This window comes from Dromaius novaehollandiae, chromosome 5 (assembly GCF_036370855.1).
Source record: "Dromaius novaehollandiae isolate bDroNov1 chromosome 5, bDroNov1.hap1, whole genome shotgun sequence".
Lineage (NCBI taxonomy): Eukaryota > Metazoa > Chordata > Aves > Casuariiformes > Dromaiidae > Dromaius > Dromaius novaehollandiae.
In genome coordinates, this window is record NC_088102.1 from 53,108,500 (window position 1) to 53,132,524 (window position 24,025).

Consider the following 24,025-nt stretch of genomic DNA (forward strand, 5'->3'; position numbering starts at 1 on the left):
TTTTTTTTTTTTCATGCAATAAGAAGTAACCATCTTGGTGTCTGGAAAGTATATTTTATTGTAACATTTGGCTTTCCAGCTGGCATGTTGTAGTTACTATTGAAGATCATTTAGCGATATGTTTTCTCTTTATAAAACTGTAGGTCACATATCAATGAGCTTTTTCTTCCTTTAAGCTGCATATAAGCAAAGCTTTGATGCAGTCATTAATTGTACCAAGCAATCCTGAGTCCTAATGTTGGAGGCCGCTGTGGTGGCTAAAGAGAACTGGTTCATGATTGTGGTGTAATTAGGGGGAGATTCAGTCCCCTGAAGCAGACAAAAAGGAAATGGAGGCTTTAGCATCCATATATTTATAGATATATTTAATATTCTCAATGTATTTAATATCCTAATATTTTCTTTCTAAAATTGAGTTGTTATTGGAGTGATGCCTCCTCCTGTGATTTGCTGAAGTATGCTTACAGTTGCTTATGAAATAGCTTTCTAAGCATTTTTTTACATATAAGGGTTTCTTAGAATTTAGTGTGTAAAAGTCCCTACTGACAAAAAAAGACACATGTCAAGGGTAGGAAGACACCAAAACAGAGCTGGGAAATAACAGTAAGTCTTGCACCGGTAACTTTTGCACAGTTGTAGCTGGAAGGTTCATATTAACTCAAATTAGCTACCTCAAACTAGCTAAAAAATCTCAACTCATGACAGTAAAGGGGGATGTTCCTTCTTCCCTGCTCCTTTTCCCCTCAGCCAAAAGAAGACAGGTAAGTGCCAGCTCAGCTTTTGTGTAGCACAAACTTGTCACTGTCTTTTCTTGAAGAGAAGAAAGCAACCAAATGAATATGTGGAATCCAACTAAAGAAAAGACAGTTCATGACAGCTGAGCAAGATCATGATGTTAACATTCAAAATACTGCATCTGAAACTCACAATTTAATACAAATTACCATAGGCTGTACAATAATATTCTGTAATTCCTGGTTAAAGCTCTGTCTTCCAAGGTTATGTCATGCACACCATGAAGATGGACTTGGCTTCCTGCTTATTGCAGTGATTTAGCTTATGTTTGCAAGACAAGACCAGTAACTGCTCTTTTTTCAGAGTCTGAGTTGCTTTTGTTTAATAGAGCTCTCTTCTTAAGTTCACCAATGTTCATGGACTTTTTTTTCTCTTAAACTTGCAAATCAGAGTACGTCAGTTATTGCCTCATACCTCAGTGCCTCAGTACCTCCTCTGGCTGTGAGTAACTATAGACAAATAATTCAAAAAGGAACTTAAACTTTCTTTGGAATCATTCTGAATAGACCCAAAACCCATTTTATTCAAAGTTCACAGACACTTACGCAGTTGATGGTTTTATTTTAGTGGGTGTAGAAAGAGGGAGAGTTACAATGATCCTTCTGTTGGTAGGTCTTTATGGTGATATCCCTGTAGCTTCATAAAAACTCTTTGCAGAGTAAAACTGGAAAGACATTTTAAGAGATACAATAAGAAAATAGCTTCTGGAAATAGACTGAATGCTAACTGTGTCCTCTAAATTTTTTCTTCAGAAAAGACACGCTTACATGAAAAATCTTATTACTGACACTGCTCCATAAAGCAGCATTAAAAGCAATAAAATAAAATGTAAAATGCATAATATGATGTTTTGCTGTAATAAAAAAGCATTTTACTATTTACATTGCAATTTCCATACAATTCAATGTGATTTAATAGCATTTTTTGTACTTGCTTCTCTCTCATTTATTCAGTGAAGTGAACACAAAATGCTGTTTAAAAGCTGCTGAAGGCCTAAATACCTCTTTACCTTTATCTAATTAAAATGACACTAATCTCATATAGTCGCTCATAAAAGATTGTCTAGGAGTGTAGATGATTGTCATAGCACTTTTGAAGAAAATGCACTTACTCAGAGCCTTTCAGCCTCTTAAAGATTATGAGGTCACCGTTCTACTAAAAGCTGGTCTTACTCATGCAAATGCTTAAGTACTTTGACCAAATTTATAAAGTATAAGTACCTGAGATGCTGCATTAGCAGTGCAGCATTAATAGCATAGTGCAGCAATTCCTTTCAATCTCAGAATTCACTTTGAGAAACTGCTTCTTGGATAAAATACAGGTTGATCAAGACTTGTTTTGAAACAAGCAGCACATGTGCATGTATCAAAAATATTACTTGGAAATTTTCAATTCAGACAGAAACATGATCACTTCACCAGCCTTGAAGTTTAAGATTAGGGAAAGGTTAACCAACTGCAAAGTAATGTAAAAAATCTGTATGGACTTGGGAGGCCTTAAAAATGAATTATGATGCTATTTGACTTCCAGACTCATCAATGCAAGTGAATAACAGTTAACCAAGATATACACTGATGTTCATTCTGAGAATAATGACATCATGGCAGGATGCTGTGTAGCACTATTTCATGTTTGTGTTACCTAGTATCACACTATCCCTAAAACTATACAGCAACATAGCCGAACTTTTGTCAGGAAGTCATCAAGCAAAAGTTCCTGGGAAAATGATATTTATATAGTATGTGCCAAGACAGAATAAGCAAGAAGGACATTAATAAAGACCTACAAAAATTTCCTGGAAAAGAAGTCCTTGTTCACTGTGCCATAAATGAAACCTGTAAGCAGCTATACATGCGAAAGAACAGTAAAAAGTGACAAGTGCCAGAAGGAGAAACAATATTTCAAAATCTTAAAGAAAGAGTTACAACTGCAGGTAGTAAATGTTCTTGCACCTATTTAGATGTGAAAAATGTGGTCAGTCAAGAATTGGTCTGTGCAGCCTTTGAGTATTTAAAAGTCACTTACTATTTTAGTTAGTTCCAATATATACATCATCCACAAACTTTGTGGAAAGCACTATTCCCCCACCTCTATTTTCAGATCTAATCATAAAAAGATTATAATACTGTTCATTTCTGCCTCCATTTATTCAAAAGTAGTTAAGCAAAACTTTCGTTTGGGGTTAGTTTGTCACTCTATGCTGCAAGATACTATTGGCTGATAAAAAAATTAATTAAATCAGTAGCCAATGTATGTTCTAAAAGCCACTGACACATGGTAGGTATTATTGTATATGTATCATATTGTATATATATTAAAAGCTAATATGTAGTTTTAAGTGGGAATTTGCCCATCTGTTCTTTGAGGGCTGAATCTTGTCTTCTGCTAGGAGCTTGGCCGTAGATTTCAACAAGATCAAAGATGGCTTCTTTTGTAAAGCTAGCTGTAGATGTAGTACAAGGAAAATACTAACTTTTCCTTCCTTTCCGGAAGATTTTTAATTAAAAAAATGCTAGCAATGAGGCTCACAGGTAACAAAGATTAAAACATATCAAATTGAAATTGCCAGCATGCTACTGTAATTATTGCTGCCAGCTGTCATACTGTCTCACAATACAATATAATCAAGGGTTTTAAGGTTTGTGAATAGTTTCAGATAATGCAAAAATCTTAACTTCTGTCAAACTAACTTCTGTTTTAACCAATCCTAACTTCTAGCATGATAAACTCTCACACTGAAAAACACAGTTTCTTTTTCTTCTTCAGTTTTATTTTTGTGCTTGTGCATTTTGGGACCTATTACATAACAAAGTAACATAATGCCTACCAAAATTTGTTTCCTAAGCTTCCCCAGCAACATTTCTGTATTCAAATTATATAAAACGTTTTGTGTGAGTGAACTAAATTAAAGCTCTCAATATTTTATCAAGTAGAGTTGCTTTGATATCTATTTATATAGCACTTCTGCATATGAAAGGAAAATCTATATTAACCTGTCAACTGGAATGTGACCTTGCATTAATTCAGTAGCATCTTGATTGTTAGTCAGACTTGCAGACCAGCAGCAACCACATTTGCCCTTCCAAAATAATGCTGAGAAAGCAAGGAGTAGTATATTTGGAATAAAGCAATCTTTCATAATGTACTGCGAGCAGACTTCAATAGCCACATTCAGGAAGAATTTGTTCTGGACCAGTTGCGAACATTGTTGTGAAGGAAATCTCTATTTGTTTGCATCATTTGCATCTATTTGTTTGCATCAGGTTTCTAGATGTTTATCTATTTAACAGGACAGCAGATGCTGGCAGTATTCACAATTGCTTCCTCAAGGTATAGCTTTAACCGAAAAATTCATAACCACATTTGCAGCTACAGCTAATTTAAACAACAACAGTGTTTCTTTCTTCGGCAATTTGAATGTGTTACATGGTAGATATTTTTTGAAATCCTTTTGTTAGCATGCAAAAATTAACAGGAATTTAGAAATCAAAAAGACTGAAAAATTATCCGACCAATTTCTGTCTGATAGTGAAGAAAATGCTTACCTTTGTTCATTCGGTCAACTTTTAAGGGATCTAAACTATGCGATTCAGGGTATCCAGCATTAAATACAGAGCATGAATAAGAGGCACACTTCGCAACAAAGTGATTCAGCTTACAGGGTCGCTGAGGCAGACTTTTTGGGCAATGCAGAGGTGCATGCTTGACAGGCATTTTGACTCTCCCAGGATGGCCGGTAACAGCTTCTTTTGGGTCGTCTGCTGTGTATTGAGTTTCTAATCTGAAATGGTAGATACCGTTCTAATGATAAATAGTGAAAGGCTTGTCATGGCTATACAGAACAGAAAGTACATTTTGGTTTTTTTTCTTAAAAATAGATGCAGGCAGCTACATGCAAAAACACACTAAAGGAATGTCGTTAAGGCTGCAACATCACGCCCTTGCGAAGGAGAGGCTGGATTTATGAATGCTTGAATAACTCCTCTTCTGCCCCTTCTGTATGTGCATTATGGTAGAGGCTTCACCAAGATGTGCGCTCTTCCTCTCCTACCTATAGATTCTGCTTTAACCAGTGCATGGACAGTTATAAATGAGGCATTGCTTTTTTTTTTTTTTTTTTTTTTTTTAATGTGTTCATCATTAACTTAATTCTTTGGTAGCTTTTCGTGTGGTAATGCTTGCTTATAACACTATCTGGTGTCAAAAGGTGTAGGAGCTTTATAACTGACTGAAGTTCCTGTTGGCGTTTTAAAATAGACTTGTCAGCGTTTGAACTCTGCACTGGTTCCAGGTGTTTTCTTAGCTCCTGCAGTTGTAAAACGCAAGGTGGGCAGAGTGGATTATAGCCTTGGTAAATACTTCTTAAGCAAGGTGTGGGGCTTGCTACATACACAGCTAAGATTGTTTTTCATTGAACATGTTTTCTGTCAGCTGAGCCTCCAGGTCCCTGAGGGTTATGCAGAGGGGAGTATGTCCCAGCTGCTGACAGCAGCCAGATCTCATGCAAAATGCCTAGCACATATCGAAGGAAGTGTTTTCAGGCTATTGCCTTAGAAAAAAGGAGTTTTTGCCAGAACTGAAGAAAAACAGAAACTGAGGCCCTCCAGCTTATGCAAGCGCGAGAGGGCCCAAGGCGAGGGCTGAAGAGCAGAGGGAAACGAGGGGGTCGTTCCCAGCCCGGCCGGCCCAAGAGCGGAGGCTGCCTCCGGCCGGGCCGTGCAGCTTGTGGTGGCGTGAGGCCGTGGGCCGAAGGGCTTGTGCTCCTCTCCCCAGATCGGTACCAGACTTCAATTTAATTTTTATGAAGGGCAGCCGGGCAGCAGCATCCTGCTGCGAGGGCAAGCCTCTGCAAGGGCCGCAGGGCTAACAAAGGACCCCTGCACCTTCAGGGGTGTTTATCTTTCTGCCGCGAGTTGCTGCGGAAAAGCCTTCCCCCGGCAGCCCCCCGTGGGGCGCCCCCACTCGTGTCCCTTATCGGCCGTGGCGCGGGGGGGCGCCGGCGGCCCCGGCCGGGCTGTGGGGGGAGGGATGCGGCCGGCGCCCCTCGGCCCGGTGTGGCGCGGCGCCGCCCTCCGTGGGGCGCGGTCACGGCGCTGCCGCCGCCCGCTGCTGGTAACCAGGAAGCGGGAGGGCCGGGAGCGGCGAGGATGGCTGCGGGCGGCGGTCCCGCGGTGAGGGCGGGCGGGGGCTGCGGGGGACAGGAGGCGCTGGGGAGGCAGCGGGGCGCAGCGCGCGGGGGGCGGGGGCCGGGCAACCGCCGCCGGCCGTTAACAGCCGCCGCTGGCCGTTGGCCGCGTTGGGGTCGCGCGCCGCCGTGGCGGGCGCCGGCCGCCCCCGCCTCGCTCTCCCTCCGCGGGGCGCAGGCAGGGAGGGCGGCCGGCTGCGTCGGGAGGATTTTGTAGCTTTTCGGGCAGAGGCGGAGAGCGGGGGGAGCGAGGGTGAGGGCGGAGCGGGACCCGCAGCTTGGGCTGCGTGAGTGCCGCAGGGAGGCGCTCGCTTCCCCTCGTGTGTAACCGCCTTCGCTGGGGCGGCGCGGGGCGCTTTCCCCGGAGGTTGGCCTAGCGCGGCGCTCCCGGCTCGGCGCTCAGTTAAACTTGGCGGTTACGGTGTGAATTTCCGGGAAAGCGCGAGGTTCGCCGCTGCCCCCCCCCCCCCCCCAGCGGCCTCGGCTGTGCGGAGACTGTGGCACGTGCCTTTCATCTACCTTGCATTGGCTTTTAGAGGCGTACGTCTGTCCATGTGACTTTTGAGTTCTCTTTAAAAATATGTTTAGGGCTATAGGTCGTCTTTTTTTCTTGTAGAAGCATTGTTATGAAGAAGCGGTTTGTTTACAGTGAAGGTGTTCTGTTTGGAGCTAACTTTACAACGTGTTCAGTGCCTTCGTAATGTGGTCTGATAGAATATAACCCTTTTCTTTGCGCACTCCTTTAACCTTCTGCCAAACAAAACAGTCTCTTGTCAGGGGGTTCTAAGTTTTTAACTGTGTTTTAAGTTCTCTTCCTTATTTGTATTAATGCAGCTTGACAAGTATAGTGCATGTCCCTCATAAAGAGGAAGACATGTTGTCTAGTAAATGATAAAGTTTATTTCTAACCAGCAGTGTAAAAATCATTGCCATGGGCCTTGTCGACCTCATACGTGCAGCTGTCACGATATCCACAGCGATAAGGATCTATCAACGCTACCAGGACTGTATCCATTTGTTGAGGACTCTGATACCTGTGATATTGTCAAGGCTACGCAGTAAGTATATGTTGGTATATGTTCTCTGTGTGTAAAATGTTGAAATACGCAGGTGTTTCCTACAATGTAAGCCATTTTGATATTTTTGTGAGGAAAAATTATAGTGTTCCATGTTCTCTCTCTAGTAAGTTGAAAAATCACTGTAAGATACTACTGGAAATATTTTTAATCATAAACAATGTGCAGTCAGGTATATCTCAATCAAGTCTGTTGCGTGAGGTAAAAAAAATCCTATATATCAGGGCTCAGCTCAGCTCAAATCTTTTTGCAAGACTTCCATTGAATGCAATGTGGAATTTTGCTCAAGTAGTAACTGCTGGATGAGGTTTACTGAGGTTTCCTCGAGTACTTGGAGGATATTTTTAACAAATGAATTATAAGTAAATCTATTTATTTTTTTCTCATTTAAGGTATGGATTACTAGAGCGATGCAAAGAACTGGTAGAAGCAGGATATGATGTTCGGCAACCAGACAAAGAAAACGTGACTCTTCTTCACTGGGCAGCAATAAACAACAGGCAGGAGCTGGTTAGGCAAGTGCTGAGTCCTTGTGAAAACAATTGAATATTAAAAAAAAAAAAATAACACAAGTATTCTGCTACTCTTAATTACAGCCAATATTTTAATTGTGCTTTAGAACAAATGGAATATGCTGCTTCAGAAGAAAAAGATAAAATACAAATTGTAGCCTGATTATCTTCGTGAAGACGTCACTGAAATGTGAAGTTATCACTACTCATTTTTTCGTGTGTGGGAGGTTGTGTAGTGGATGAAATAATTAGATTTTCCTGTTTGTTTGTTTTGTTTTGTTTACTAAAGATTAAAGCTGATGTTATGGGTGTCTTGCTAATTACTGTTTTTTGTTTTCTTAGTTAAACATTTTCTCAAAACACCATCTTTTACTGCAAAATATTCTTGTAGATTTGCTTCTCTAGTGAAAGTTTCTTGATTACAATCTATTTACTTCTAGAGCTGTGTTATTCTTAGTATAATGTTTTATTATGACTCTTATTAATCTTGTTTTGTTGCCCTTACAGGTTTTATATTTCCAAAGGTGCAATAGTGGATCAGCTAGGTGGAGATTTGAATTCAACTCCACTTCACTGGGCCATTAGGTATGCTGCTTACAATTGTCAGTTGTAAATTTGTTGGTATGATCTGTTACAGTGTCATTTTGTTTAGCGCAGTAGTTGTCATCTTAAATCAAATTCAGTTTTGTATTGCTTAGTTTCCATGTCCATAATAATGCTGAAATCTGTTCTCTGATACCTGGAATCTTTGCAGACCACCAAGTTGTGTTATACAGCTACTCTATGTATTTTGGTCACTTTGACTCACATTTTAAGCAATACTATTCAGCATTTGTCTTTTAAGTCCTGCCTTACTGGGCAAAAAAGAATTCAGGTGTGTTAGTTCACTTTTGATGCTTTTTTAATACTTTTGATGCTTATTAGGGCATAGTTTAGATTTGAAAATATTGTAGTCAAGGTTCATCTCAGACTTCAGGATGTCTAACTAATATACTTTCATATTTTTAAGCTTCTGTGCTAGGCTGAGTTTGTGTGCTGTCATAAGACTCAGCACTGCCAATCCTGAACCTTAAAGTGCTACCATGTGGTAGCAGAACAAGTGTAAGATACTTTGTTGCTCAGCAGCACATAGATATTTTTGGTCTTCTGCCCCAGTGATGTTACCTTTTCTTCTTGGACTATGTGTAGCAGCTGCCACAAACATGCAGTATCTCTTTCTGAGCAATAGTAGCTACTGGGGCTTGAGTATGTTTAATGTCTCTTTTGATCTGCCCTTCTACACCTATGTGTGTAGACTATCTGTCCAGCACAGTATAGTTTTAAACCCTATAGTTTTGGCTTCTAGGACATGACTTGAGTAAAATGATCAGAAGAACAAGGTAATGTTTGTCTGGACAAATATTAGCTGGAAATAATGATTTTCCAGTAATCAAAGTGCAAATTCTCACGTTGGAAGAGTAGTGGTTTCTCTGGGCTACTTCAGTCTACTGCAGAACAAAGTTAGATACTTCTCCTAAGAAAGAATACTCACAGGAGAAATTATTGCCACTAACCACTGTATTCTAAATTAATATATTGCCTCAGATTCCATTATGGATGTATGTATTTGTGCCCTATGGTAACCTTTTAGTTTTAGAAAAGTAATTTTCTGGATAAAAATACAAGGTTCTGAAAAGATTTTTTTTTTTTATGTGTACCTAAGAGAGAATTGTTAAGGCAATGCTTTCATTAAGATTTCCAGCTTTTTTGTCATCTCTATGGTTTCATTTCATATATCTTTACAGGCAAGGACACCTACCTATGGTCATATTATTGTTGAAATGTGGAGCAGATCCCAGTCTTATTGATGGGGAAGGATTCAGTAGCATTCATTTAGCAGTGCTGTTTCAACACATGCCTATTATAGCTTACCTCATATCAAAAGGCCAGGTATGTCCCAAGCTTTGTTTTCCACTTAAGAGTAGTTGCCTACGTATTCCAGATACAGACAGAGTTTTTGTTTGCTAGATGACAAGCAGGTATTCGGCAAGTATTTCCCTATACCATAAGTTCAGAGATCCTTAATCTGTCTTTATTCTTTCCAGTTGTCTTGTCATCCTTGTGCAATTCACAATGTTTGAGCACAATTGCTAATGCTATGCAGATTTGTTATGCAGTATAAATAACTGGCTTTTAAACCTGGTAACAAATAGCAGTATGTGAAATGCATACACCCTCAATTATTTACTGTTTGAGTACAAATTCATAACTAGAAATCTGTGCAATTGTCCACTAGCTGAAACATGCAGAATAGATGATCAGACTAGATCTGAACTTTTTTTAAGGAGAAACTTCTGATTTTGCTTATTTTATGATACATCCACTGTAATTAATATTTTCTTGTGTTACATTTGAAGTAAGAACTAATAACAAGTATAATGTTTGCTAAAAAATGCTTTCTAAAGTGTCTTCTACTGGTAGCACTTTTGAGCAGAAAAGGAAAAGAAATCCAGTTAACATGGTTCCCTTAAATAACCGTAGTGGAGCCTCTGAGTATCTTCCGAAGGGAATGACATGCAAGACCCAGGGAAGGCAAAAAATTTTGGGGTATTGGTTTCTTGGATGGTGTAATATGGTTTCTTTCCTTACTTCGGTGAAGCTAAGCTAGTTATGTTGTTGAGTCTGACCATGTGTGTCTGTTTCCTGAAATCGCCATTAATCACTTGCTTGTTTTTATTTATATACACACATATACACCTAGAATGTAGATACAACAGACTTCAATGGACAAACACCTCTAATGATATCGGCGCAAAAAGTGGTTGGGTAAGTAGTGGATAACTTAAAAAGAATCTGTCTTATTGTACCCAGGAATTAATGAGATGAATTTTTTTTTTCTGAAGACTTTTTGTTAAACTGACATTTTTTCCCTTTTAGTCATACTGAAACATGTAATATTTCAGAGATTAGGGAACATGAAGCAGCTAATGGGATATAGCAAAGAAAGAAAAAAATATCAAAGAAATAAAAGTTCAGGTTTGCAGCTAGAACGCCTGCAGCATAATTCCATTTTTCCAGAAACAAAAATAAATGGAAGTGGTCACAGTAAAGTGCATTATAATAAAGAAAAGGAGTGTTGTAAGTTTACACAGAGTGTTGTAGAAAGTTACAAACTGCATGAATACCTCTTACCTGTTAAAATAATGAGATAATATAGTCTAGAGAAAAACCTTCAGGCAGGTCCTGATTTCAGAACTTGGATATACTGTCGATGAGCTTGTTCTGAGAGAAGGCATTTTGTATCTGCAGTTCAGATTGGAACAATTCTCTTTCTTACAAGGTTTTTAAAAACTTCATCTCCAGTGCAGATTATCATCTGTTTGTTAACTTTTATACTTCATTTTCATCTAGACCAGAACCCACGAGGTTTCTCTTAAAGTTTAACCCTTCTCTCAATGCTGTAGACAACGTTCAAAAGAATACTGCATTGCATTGGGCAATTACATCAGGAAATACAAGTGCTGTGGATCTGTTGCTGGAAGCTGGTGCTAGCATGGACATAAAAAATGTCAAGGTAGAGTTTCTTTCATGGTATTTCATCACATGTGACATGAATTTGTAAAGTTAATTTGAAGAAAAATCTTAGTTTTCTCCTTCAAGTACTTCATCTTGATAGCCTTTGGAACGGGACGGGGGGTGAGTAAGAACTAATATTCTTCCTCTTTAACAGAAGGAGTTAGAACTTTTCTTGTGTGTAGCACAAAGGATGAATACAGACATTCTCTGCAACATTCATTTAATGAACAGTCAGGCCTTTTGATCACTGTGGTTGTAATCAGTGTTTCCTTCTCAGATTCTCCTTTAAGTCAGCTTTTATTTACCTTAGAAGACTGTCATAAGGAATAATTACTTAGGCCAGAATTTTCAAGAATAACACTGTCTGGGTGTCCAGTGAGACTATTAAAGATTTCAAAAAGAGGTGGATGTCTTCCTCTAAGAACTGCTGTTTGACAGCGGCTGTTTTTACATTCAGAAGTACTAGTAGCATATATAAGTCTTAGTCCTAATATTTGTTAAAAGTAGTAGTGAAAAGTATAAATCTTGAAACCCTGTTGATTGATCATACTGTGTAGATATGCATGTAAAATACAGTTTATTCAGGATTTGTGGATTAAGCTGTGCAGGTTCTCCATCTGCTACTTAGTCACATATGACTTAGAATATTGGTATTTATTTTTAAAAAGCTGACATAAACAAGAAACCTTTCCTTTCAATGGGTATGTAATATTCTAGCAGCCAGCTTAGCATTTCAGGTATTTGAAGACAATCCAATAGATAATTTGGAGAAATGTGATCTGGTTGTGTGTATCTGTTCTTTAGCATTACAAAACAGTGAATGAAGTGTATTAAAACTCTGAATTTAGCCTATGCTTTGCTTAGTGGGGGGGAGAATATGGGGGAAAGGCAACCACCAAGTTATTCTTGTTTTAACTATATTTATTTCTTGGTGCTGTTACAAAGGTAAGTATTTGTGTTACATACATAAAGAAATAAGCATTCGTTTTTGTTGTTCAAGGGAGAGACACCGCTTGACCTTGCTTGTGAAACTCAGAATCGCTTCATTGTTTATATGCTGACTGAGGAAGAAAGAATGAGAAGCAGAAAAAATTGCAGGTTACTGAGAATAGTAGAGAAGTATGAGGTAATTTTGTGAGGAAAAACTAATAGAAATAAAGCTACAGCATTATGTGTTTAGAATAATATATAACTTAACTTCTGTGTAACAGCAAGGTCCTCTAAGGTTTCCAAAATTGGGCACATAAAAAACAAATAATCTGTTAGCACTTAGGTGTGGGGCTTTTCTGTGTCTGTATGCCTGTGTAATGGTTTGTTCCTTTGTTTTCTAGCTTGGGTCTCTCATTAGTATTCATTGTTATATTGCCTAAATACTTTAAGTATTAATATATTAAGTAATAATATATTAAGAAGTAAATCTTGCTTGAATATTTTATAATTTTTAACAAGAGTCGTTTTAATAGCTTTTCCTGCTGTTGGCATCTTCCTTGACGTTGATGTGGGCCGTGGGATATATAATGGACTTAAGTTCTGATTCTTGGCTTTTGAAAGGAAGTCTACTTCTCTTGATACTTTTTGGAATGACTGTGTTCATGAGGTTTGTGGATTTTTCTCTCTATATGTGCATTTATTTGTCATGGATGCCACATATGGTATCCAATGCAGTATTCTTTTCAGAGTTTACAATTCCACTTAGTCTATAAAATAATAGTTGCTACTTCTGTGAAGGATTTAAAATATATATATGTATATGTATATATCTTTTTCCAGAATGACCATAGAAACCAAATGCTTTCAGGTGTGCAAAACGATAGTTGATCGCCACTGAAAATTTGAGGAAAAAAGTCTTTTTAAGCAGACTGTTAACTAATTTTTATATTAAAGAGATTGTTACTGAAGGTCTGCACCTGGTGTGCACTGAGATATCCATTCACAATGTTTAGAAGTGTGCTTTATCTCAACATTTTCCTCTTGATTTGTGACACAGGATGAGTTTTTAATGAACCATTCCCTCTCCCTCTGTTCCCCAAACTTCCCAGCATTATCCCAAGCAATTTTTCAGATTTCTTGCTTTCTTCAACAGTTACCATAATGGTATATATTGAAATGACAATACTATCTGTGTGTGCAAATAAGCAGAGATTGTATTTTTCACATGCTACTACATAAATTCAGATATTTAATGTTAGACTGGAACAGAGCACTCTTCAGTTTATTCTTGATTTGTTATCCCTGTACCTATTTGAGTAGCAGTTTTTAATTGCTTAAAGGTATCTTGAGTAAAGTTTTTAAAATAACAAAACTGACAAATTTGTTTCTATGGAGTTAAGTTTTAAATAAAATCTATTTTTTTTTAATATTCTTTCAGGCGATTTGTGGGGCTCAGGAATCTAAGGTATCTTCCTACAGCATTTATGCTAAGTTCAGTTTTTTGGATGTCTCTGACCTGGTTTGTCTGGTTCCTGCCTGATATCCTTTTCACTTGGGGAATGCAATAGGACTCTACTTACAGTTCTTAATAAACCTAAGCCCAGTCATACAAATAGTCATGAGCAGTCCCAGATAATTCCATGGGACTACTGAAGTCTGGTAAGACTGGTTTACTCTATTGGGCAGGGGTTAAATAATTCTGAGTTATTAAAGTTATAGATGGACTAAATATATATGCTTTTTTTTATCTTTAGGATACATTTGTGTACTACTGTGAACTATTTTTTCTGTAACTGGAATTTCATATTGACAGTTTGCTTAAATCTGAGGCCCAGAAATCAAATTCTTTGTTATATGCCACAGTTTCAATGTGACTCCTTAATATTCCTCATCGAGACACTGATCCAGTAATGTATTTTGGCACATAGTAAAGCTCACCTCTGGAGCATGCATGCATTAATAACAATTTTAAAAGCATCTCTAGTTCTAAAATGACAAGGATTCAACAGGTGATGGTATGCTTCATGCTTCTGGCTTTAAAAAAAGCAAGCTTCTGTGTCCCTCTTCTCCCCCCTCCTCCCCACAAGTAGATTTTCCAGGCTCCTGTCATATTCATTCAGAGGTTATGCTGCATTCTCAGTATACCATGCACTTTCTTTGAAGAGGCTTTGGACTGATGAGTACAGCAATGTTTATTCAATAGTCTACACTTACTTTTCAGTGCTGTGCTTTTTTGGCACACACAGGCCAATTTATTTATTGATTAGTTTTGTGAAAAGTTCTATTAAAAAGATCTTTAGGAAGATGCTTAAAACTGAAAATAATGTTGTATTAAACCAGCTATAATATATTCTTACACTAAGTAGTGTTTCACTTGTAATTACTTCATTCCTTTAGTGGCATTATCTTTCATGGTATTTCTAATTGTATCTCTTTAATACAATTATCAGGATTAATTTCACTGAACTCATTAAGAGTATTCCAGTTGGAGATACATACATATGCTTGTCTGAATGGAAAACATATTATTCAGTGTTGCATTGTGGAGTTTTAAGATTTTCTCAGCATCATCTGAGTTAAAAGGTGGAGGAAAAACCTCTCCACTGTTAACAGGTTTGAGTAAGATGCTCTGCTGAAGACAGTGAGCATAATGATGCTCTTGAAAGTCTAACTATGTTTGGATAAGATGGACAAGCAGAGAGTCTTTCTTCTCACTGTCTAACCCTTTTTCACATACATGTATTTTCCCTCTGGAGCTACCCATGGATCTGAATGTCAAAAAGGTGTGAAGTATTTTATTTGCCCATATTTGTCTGTCAAACTGTTCCCCTAGACTCACTGAAAAAGTCCAGCGATTATAATTCAGGGCCACTCTCAGATTTGAAAAACAGTGAAAGTGCAAATAGACCAGCAGTATCCACAGGAAATGAACATCATCTTAGCTTACGAAAGTGCACACTGTAATTGCATCATAACCAAACACAACTGTAAGACTGACGGTGTCCATTGCCAGTATTTCATAGTTTATCTTCTTGGTTTTTAATTAGAACTACTTTGCTGTATTTTTAGCTTGTAAGACAAAACAACCTTGAGGTTACATACTTGATTTTTAGGAGTTATCTCACACTATCCTGGCTCTCTGGATAGTGGATAGTCAACCGAGATGGAATCCATACTTGGGCACTCTGCTCCCTAGTGGCTTTGTTGCCTGTTTGGGAGCCTGAGCTATCAAGTTAGAAGGTTAAAGTTAAGTGGTATGCAGTTTGTCCCACTGCACATTCCTCTGTTGGTGTATGGAGAACATGAATCTTGACATGATTTCCTCCCCCTTTCACCGGATTTGCAAGTGTCTTTATTTCATAGTGCGAAAGTTCTGTTTCTAATGGCTGTGTATCCTCAGTCATATATAATATTTTGTTGGCTAGAGAAGTTACATCAAGTAACTATATATCAAATTTAAATCTACTTCTCTGAAGTTTATATAATATGAATTCCCTCTATATGCTGTAATTAAAACAGTAAGTCACTAGGTAAAAGGAATGGGGAAATGTAAGGAAAAAAAAAAAAAGCCCTTTTAGATCAAAAATTCATCAGTTCAAGGTCTTGGATTTTCTGGTATATTTGCGAGGGAAGAAAGATTCCCAGTACCTGTCTTGTTCACTTCAGAAGTGTTTAGCAGTGTGTGCTTGCTTTTTGAGTGACAAAAGTTACCAAGATAACGGAAGTCCAATTTTTTCTATTGGAATTTACTCGGTTGTTTTAGTTGAAAAAATAGTAGAGCAGTCAAATCACCCAGCTGCTGGAATCTTAACTGTGTATGTCCTATTGGTATTATTTAAACAAGATAGCAAAACTTCAGAGGGAAAAACAAGTAGTATTTATTTTATAGCTGTTATATGTTCAAAGGTAAAAGTCAGCACCTGGCTAGTGAGGATGACAGGGAGCTTTATTGCAGTGCAGGCTTATATCAGTTGTAAAAGGCCTCTCTCCAAAGCTGAACCAGACAGAACATTCAACTTCTCTGATAGATGGCCTCTGAGGAACAGAGAAAATACTGCCATAAGAGTGAAAGTCATTCTTTTCCTTTTTGTGTATTGCTTGAAATTGCTATTACTTGTCTACCAGTTAGTGGTGATATGTGATATAAGCATATGTTCCTTAATCTGAATACTGCATGTAGCCAACACAATTCTCCAAGTTACTGTTGTGTTCAGCATAGTGGGTCTTCTTTATTATTTCTATAAGACTTGGAAAACTGATCCTGGATACGTTAAGACTTCAGAAGAAGAAAAAAAAGAGGTAGGTAATTTCGTATAAGCAAATGGAAGGAACCTGTTACAACATGTGTGTACTTTAGGTTGGTTGGTTTGTCTTCTTGTGCATCTTTGTTAAATCTGCAAGCAGTGAAATACTATTTTCTTTTAAGAGTTCTTAGCTCTGTCGTCAGACAGCTTAGATTGTAAATAACTTCTCCTATTGGTGGTTGTTTCCTTACCTTCTTGATCCTGCTGTTTCCTTGCCTGCATCTTCTCGTTGAAATGTGAGCCTCAGCTAAACATCATACAGACCCACACCACTGATGATGTCTGTGATGTTAAATCAGGTAGAACTTCACTTAAACATAACTGTTTTGTATGGTTTCCACTTCAGGTATCTAAACTTAGAGATACTCACAATTCTACAATTCTTCACGCTCATAAGCTGTACTAACCGCTCGAAATGTTTTAAATTTTGTCAGATGCCTTGAAGTTGTGTACTGTGGTTTGATTTTTGTAAAACATGGTATTTCATAGTTGTATTTCTACAGTGGTAAAAAGAATCCATGGCCAAGCAGTGAGTAGACAACTTAATGTTTGGTGTAATGTAGGCATTCCCGACCCATGTATTATGAACAACATTCTGTTTGTGATTTCTTTTTGCTCTCCATGGGGTTGCATTTCTTCAGATTGCCAGGGAGAGTAAACTGAAATTTTAACTTGTTCAATATTGTTGCTACAGGACTAGTAAATATTGGCTATCTAGTACTGATAAAGGAACGCTAAATATAGCAGTTCTCGTCATCTCTTTGAAGTCTGGCTGACTGTATGAGACCTTGTATCTTAATACGATCTCATTTTTAAGAACATTTAATTAATACTATTAATTTTGGCAACATAGAGCTAGAAAATACTGCATGAATGAAATTGTAGTAGTATGCCATGGTGTGTTTTTCATTAACCTTTTCTCTGTCCATGAATAGCAAGTACTGTTCTTATTGGTGCTTGGCACTCAGAGCTTAACATTTGCCGTTAAAAAGAAATCTTCACAGACACACTGAAACTGTATTCTAAATGCCCGTGTAAACTACTTTGTCTTTCAGAACATTGTTGCTCTTGCAGAAGCAGGTTGCTTGGACTTCAGAACGTTTTGCACATCGTGTCTTGTAAGTGAGGCTTTGTTTACATTTTGTTTTTTTAACCTGGCTTTTACTCAATACAACAATTTAAAAAACCTTTTTCTTCCTTTCTTGTCCTGCAGGTGTTACACATGTAGTTTGTTGTATTTTGATTGATTTCTTTTTTCTCAGAAGGTGTCAAAAACAATGCCTTGAGACTCTTGGCCCCTGATCTTAATAAAACAGCTTTGTTCCCTCTTCTTTTTGTTGTTGTAAAAATAAGGTGTACAGTTATCTTCTATGTTCTGCATTGTAACAATTAATATATAATGGAAACCTAAAAAATATGGTGCCCAAAATATATTGCTTGTGCATTATTGTGCTATGGGACTACTGCTCTAATTGCCCCCCCTCCTTTTTTTTTTCAGGTGGTGCTCAAAACTTCGAGCAAAATAAATGTTTTTGCTATGACTGTATTCTTTTTGTTCATGGTCTATTAGGTAAAGAAGCCTTTGAGATCTATGCATTGTCTTGCCTGCGATTCCTGTGTAGCCAAATATGATCAGCATTCTCTATGGATTGGACAGTGCATAGGTGAGAATATTTGTTTTATCAAATTTGAAAATGGCATGTGTTAAAAGAATTGCAGAACTAGTATTTGTCACCTGAGAGAGAGCGAACCTGATATAAGAATACATAGTTGATACTGAAGGGTTCACTGGTAAGTGTGGAGAGTAGTCAGGTGGCATAGAGAAAGGTAACTAAAATGATTAATGGGATGGAATGGCTGCCTTAAAAGTAAAGACTAAAAAGCCTAGGACTCTTGTGTTTTGAGCAAAGAAAGAAGAGGGGATAAGACTGAGACCCTCAAAATCGCCGAAAGTGGTAGTTAAAGGGAATGTAAAACTGTTGTTCAGTATGCACGTAAAACTAGAACTAGGGGAGACTTGGAATAGAAATTGGTTTTGAAAGAGGTAAAGACATGGCAGGTGGTAAAATTTTGGAACTTCCTGCTGTAAGGATTTGTGGAAGCAGACAGTATCAGAAGGTTCAGGAAGGGATAAAGCAAAATTTTGGCCCAAAAGCAGATACTAAAAGAATTAGACAAACAAGCACACTCTGCCAGTTTGCAGCAGCTGTGGATGAAGAGAATGAATTGTAGAAAGTGACCAGGCTTGTTTGCACTCCCTGATGTCGCCTATTTGCCGCTGTTAGGGACAGTATGCAGGAGAAGATGGACCATAGAGCTAGTAAGGCTTTTTTTTTTTTTTTTTTTTTTTAACAACATTCTTGTGTTCTTAGAGAAGCTCCTGCTCTCCTCCTTTGTGTCTTGTTGGTGATGTTTGAGATTCAAAGGCTAGAGCTTTAAAATTATAACAGTGTATTTCTAACTTTTTTTGCCAGTAAAGTCATCATTTCAGCCATGTTAAATATTCAACAACTTTCTTTGCAATATTTATTTTTTACAAATTTTTGAGACATATTCCTCTGCATTTTTTTCAAAACTTTGATCAATTCTGGTTGTAATTCAAAGAAAAAAAAATACATCTTCATATAACAGCTTTTCTGGCAGAAGTCTCTGTCTTTTTATATGTATGTGTGCAATTCTGAAGGAAACAGAGGTCACATAATCAAATCGGAATAGATCAGATTTTTCAGTCATACAAGGCAACTGTACTGTGTTTAAGGAGAGTTGTGGTAGCATAATCAGTTCTTATCTAACTAAAACAATCAAAGGCATGTTCTGAAGGAGATATAAATTCTGTTTGGCTTTATAAAGACTAGTTCTATTGTGTAAATTGAGATGGGTAACAAGAGAAAGTTGAGAAAGAGACCAGCTTTGTCACCCTCCTTTTCAGGGTAGCAGAGGTGATCATGAGAACTGTTTCTGATTCTTCCTATTCTTATTAACTCTAGGGAAAATGCAAATACTGTTTAAAATTAAAAAAAAAAAGTCAGTGTTTTCTTTTCCTTGCACCAATACAGGCATTGGCAACCATCATTATTATGTGTTGTTCCTGTTTTTCCTAACTATGACTGGTGTCTGGCTGCTTTATGGAACTCTTCTGTGTATGTATTCATGAATTTATTTTAATTTTGCTTTCAAGGAGCTGTATGTATGCTCTTTATTTTCAATATTTAATTTCCATCAAGTGTAGTTATACCTGCACAAATGATACCAGATTTCAGCGGTGATGTTATCTTGTGGCTCTTTTAAATTGAAATATATCAGCATTTCTGAGTCTGATCAAACATCTGATTAATTTTGTATTGAGTAGAAACTTAAAAAATGCGTTCTTTAAAGCTGTTGCCCTAGAAGGATGTCAATTTTTGGTAAATGCAACATTAGAGAAGGTTCTTGTTGACCATAAAATAGGGTAGCCATGTGGAAGTCAGAATACCAATTCCAGTTTGAATCCTCTTTCCTCCAATAGAAAATAAATTTGTAAATATATTATTGGAAAGGCCTTATTTTATTGTTTGGAAATATCTATATTGAACTCTCGCAAAAAATTATTTCTGTTGTTAACATAGAACTTTAAAAAGAGGAGAACTGTACACTCATTAGTAAATCCAAAATGTTACCTTGTGAAATTCAAAAGTTTCTTGGAAAAGAGACCACCCTTGCAATGTAATTCCTGAGAGTGAATTGACGTAATGCTAACATTTTAAATAAAAAAAAAAAACAGAAGGAGTTTGTTATACTTTATGTTCATTCACCTTATGTTGAAATGAGTCAATACTCAGCTTAGAGTGAAGTAAACTGGCAGTGGTAGCAGAGGACGTGTGGTGTAAACATGAGTTGCTTTCCTGTGTTTCGGTAGTTGTCTGAAGTCTGCAAAAGATATATTTTTCTGCATTTCGTGGGTGTGAATGAACACAGGGAAAGGTTCTTCGTTGTTCTGCTGACTTGGAGGCAAAAGACTTTGCTCTGTTTGTTAGGTTTTTATAGGTTAAAAATGTACATGGTAGGCTTTAAATGTCTAAGAAATTTACAAAATTTGCACCATCCAGTTTGCATCTGCTTACTACTGGTGAACTATTGCTTTTTTGGCTGTGTTGCCATGTTGTGTTCCTGATGAGGTTTGAGATAAATTATAAGTACTTGTCTTAAAACCGTAAATAAGCACGAAGCGAAATTTCCAGAAGCTTGACAATGAAAGATGATGACTTCAGTGTCACTAATTAGTTTTATATGAGTACCTAGATAGTGCCTTAAATGCTCGTTAGGTGGATTACAAACACATAATGTAAAGATTATGCAGAGAGAATAGCAAGCAGTCAAATATCTAGCTGGATGTTCTTAAGTGGTAACATGATATATTAAACACGATATTTTTAGAGCATGTTTCCATATAATCTTCTGTGCAAATATTCTTTGTTCTATCCTTAGGTAGTCTATATTAAAAATGTAATTAGCTATTTGTATTTATCATCAGATTGGTCAAACCACTGTGCAACAAGTTATCGTCAAGATGGAGCATGGACTTACTTCACACAGATAATATATTGTTCTCCATGGGTTTTCTATATCTTCCTGCTAGCCTGTTTCCATACTGTGTGGGCTTCATTGTTGCTAATTATTCAGCTTTATCAGGTACTGTTTTGCTTTAATTTGTGTTCCCCTCTTAAGGAGCAATCAAATAAAAATATTTTCCTAGATGAATTGCTGCCTCACGGATCTTGTGCCTGCTTTCTTTATCAAATTAATGGCACATCTAGGTGGATATCTTATATCCTAGGGCAGTTCTCTGAGTTTTGTGGGTACTTGTCCACTCACCATTCCTGCATAAAAGTTGGATCACAGTCTGAAAATCATTCCTATAACTGAATTCTTGTTTTACTGTTTATCAAAAATCCCAAACCTGTTTTTTTAAGTATTTAAAGGCAAGAAGATTATTTGACTAATAGAGCTGGTATTACTGCCTAAAAATATGGTGCAAAAGCTCTGCCCATGGCACAATTATTTCTGAACTGGAAGTTCTATAGCAGAGCTCAGCAGTACATCATTAGCCCATATTAAGTGCTATTGCTACAATAGAGGCATATGACCCTGATTTTATCCTGATAAGGAGTGTCAAACTTCCATGAGTTGATTTCTTTTGTGGTTTTTGTCAGAGAGCTCTTGGCTAGGCAAAAAAGATTGAAAAGAGCTGTCTTAAAACATCTGGGAAGAAGCCTGTTTAGCAGCTTTCAGGAAAGATGTTTCTTCGATACCTGTTAAGCATAGTGAGCTAAAGAGTTGTTTTACATCTTAGATTTCTTTTTTAAAAAAATCCACCATTTGTTTGTGAATATTAAATGTGTACTGCTAGATTTTTTTAATGTCGAATATGTTGAGATAACATCTTGGGGGAGGCGGAAGGATCTAGTTAGGATACCTACAATTACAGTACCTACTGTGTCTTGTATATACAGTGATTTGTAAATGCGCTGCTTTATGGCTCAAACTAACATTCAGTGAAGTAACCATGCAGCCATTTTTAAAGGCTTATAATATCATGTTGATCAAAAAATAAAAAAATGGAAAAAGCAATGGATAACTAAGCAAAAATGCTGAAACAAAACATAAATCTCATTGTGAAACTCCATAAAAGATGACAGGGAATCAAGAAAGCTTTGAAGTTATGGTTGTATTTCTAACTTCTACTTGATGATTTGTTTATTTTATTTATTTATTTTTATTTTTTTGCCAGGCTATTTAATCTTTCTCAGGGTATGGAATAATTTCTGTGGTAGAACATAGAAAAAAACCTGAGAAGATAGGTGCTTAACTGCTATAGTTCTTTATATTTCTATAGATATCTAGGTGCAATCATCCAATCAAGCTTGCCTTCTCAGTGGAAGCATTAATATTACAGCTTGCTGGATTCTCTTTCAGTCTAAGTGACATACTTAAAAACATACTTTGCAGTTTTTAAGTATGGCAGTAGTTACTTGTTTGTTAGATATAGCAAACCGCTTCCCCTCCCTCCCATCTAAACAACATTTTTTGGTGTCACAGCAGTTTTAATTTCTGAGATATTCATGTTTCCTTCAACCATTACTCGTTTCTCTTTCCCAAAGATTACATTTCTGGGACTGACCTCACATGAAAGAATGAACCTCATGATACAGAACAAGTCATCTAAGCACCCTGTTTCACTCAGGAGAACTCCATACAAGTAAGTATTAATGAAGACTATTTAGGGATGTATGTCTTCAGTACTAATTTGTTCTAATACTTCATAAGTACAAATAAATGTTAGTCTATGGGCATACTACTCATTCCTGTTATCAGTTATGCTAAGAGGAGGAACGAACCTTATTTTCCTTGCTGAGGATGTCTTTGACTGTAGGAAATAAAACATTCAACATAGCAACTAGTGTGGCTTTTCCTGCATGGCTATATGCATAGGAAAAAGATATGCCAAAATCAGTCCATAGTTCTAACTAGCAGATGGTTTGGGGGGGGGTGGGGGGGTGAAAGGGGTGTTGTCCTGTTGTCCTTTTATTTGTTAATTAAGCCCTGCATCTGCTCTGTGGGTCCAGAAAGAGAATAAAATAATTTGACCCCTTTCTGACTTCTGTTGCAGAACTCGACTCAGTAGAAAAATTGGTACCAGAGTTTTTCTGTTATACTAGAAATACCTACTTCCTCATCTTTGTGTTAGTGGAGACTTTTAGTAAATATTATTTTTAAATGTTTGAGTTGAACTTTATTTTCTTTGTTAAATAAAATAGAGGTTGAAAGATCCACAAAAAGAATAATGCTGACTAGATGAGAACTATTCTTATGTTCCTTCAAGAGCTGCCTTCATGGTCAGCATTGTATCTTAAATGTTGCATCATGGTGCATGTGTGTTGTTGTTGTTGCCTGCAGTCTTATTTTGTTAGGTTTATTAATTGATATTTCTCTCATTTTCAGTCTTGGATGCTTCCAGAATCTTGCAGATTTTTTTCAGTGTGGGTGCCTTGGCATGTTCAAACCCAATGTAATTGATTGGACCAAACAGTACAATCTCTTTCATCTGGCAAAGGAGAAAAATCTTCATTCTGTGTGAAGAAAAAGTATTGCTGAATTTCTAAAACAGCTGAGCTGAAAGCTAAATAAAACTGAGTATTCTTTAAATCTTTATAAATTCTTCTGGAAGTGGCTTGTTTTAATTTTTATTATTGTTTTAAATAGTAAACCTACATTGCATAAGCTGCAGCAGGTTTGAATATGAAACAATCACTGTACGTCTGTATATGTAGTTTCAGCTGAAATTATGTAGGAAATACGTGATTGAAATGACACAGAGAATGTATTTTTTTACAAGGTAAGGGGGGGTTTTTGGCAGATTTTCAAAACCTTATTGGTACCCTTTGCTTTGTTTTGCAGATTGTTTAAACAAAGACAATTAAGGGAAACATTGAATTGTTTAAAAAAAAATCTAATATTACAACTACATTATAATTTTATTGCTTGCCTTATGTTGTGAAAATGTCTAAGATCTTTTTTGTATTTGGGGGGGGCTACATGTAATAAAACAGAACTTTTATGCTTTTAAGTATATTTTACAGACTGCTTGAAATACACTCAAGGGATATATGACTCATGAAATAGGTAACAACA

The 24,025-nt window shown here is 37.1% G+C and overlaps 1 protein-coding gene and 1 long non-coding RNA gene across 5 annotated transcripts; one reads left to right on the plus strand and one right to left on the minus strand.

Annotated features, from left to right (window-relative positions):
• Positions 1 to 1,336: 1,336 nt before the first annotated feature.
• On the minus strand, positions 1,337 to 4,580 carry LOC112979961 (uncharacterized). Its single transcript, XR_003258306.2, has 2 exons — positions 4,341 to 4,580; positions 1,337 to 1,459 (listed from the first exon to the last, which is right to left on the minus strand). It is a non-coding gene; the product is annotated as an uncharacterized LOC112979961 (long non-coding RNA).
• A 1,243-nt stretch (positions 4,581 to 5,823) lies between these two features.
• Positions 5,824 to 23,960, plus strand: ZDHHC13 (zinc finger DHHC-type palmitoyltransferase 13). Of its 4 annotated transcripts, none has more exons than XM_064512834.1 (17): positions 5,824 to 5,966; positions 6,893 to 7,038; positions 7,449 to 7,571; positions 8,076 to 8,153; positions 9,353 to 9,497; positions 10,309 to 10,373; positions 10,959 to 11,121; positions 12,124 to 12,249; positions 12,587 to 12,720; positions 13,492 to 13,592; positions 16,225 to 16,352; positions 17,413 to 17,475; positions 17,928 to 18,021; positions 19,414 to 19,497; positions 20,868 to 21,025; positions 22,495 to 22,592; positions 23,336 to 23,960. In XM_064512834.1, the coding sequence occupies exons 1-17, from the start codon at positions 5,943 to 5,945 to the stop codon at positions 23,469 to 23,471; spliced, it is 1,866 nt and encodes a 621-aa protein (XP_064368904.1). In that variant the 5' UTR covers positions 5,824 to 5,942; the 3' UTR covers positions 23,472 to 23,960. The 4 variants fall into 4 exon arrangements, with proteins under 4 accessions (XP_064368904.1, XP_064368906.1, XP_064368905.1 ...); XM_064512835.1 differs by having other exon boundaries at positions 5,865 to 5,966; positions 6,896 to 7,038; XM_026094546.2 differs by lacking the exon at positions 5,824 to 5,966 and adding an exon at positions 6,451 to 6,520 and having other exon boundaries at positions 6,896 to 7,038.
• Positions 23,961 to 24,025: the final 65 nt, after the last annotated feature.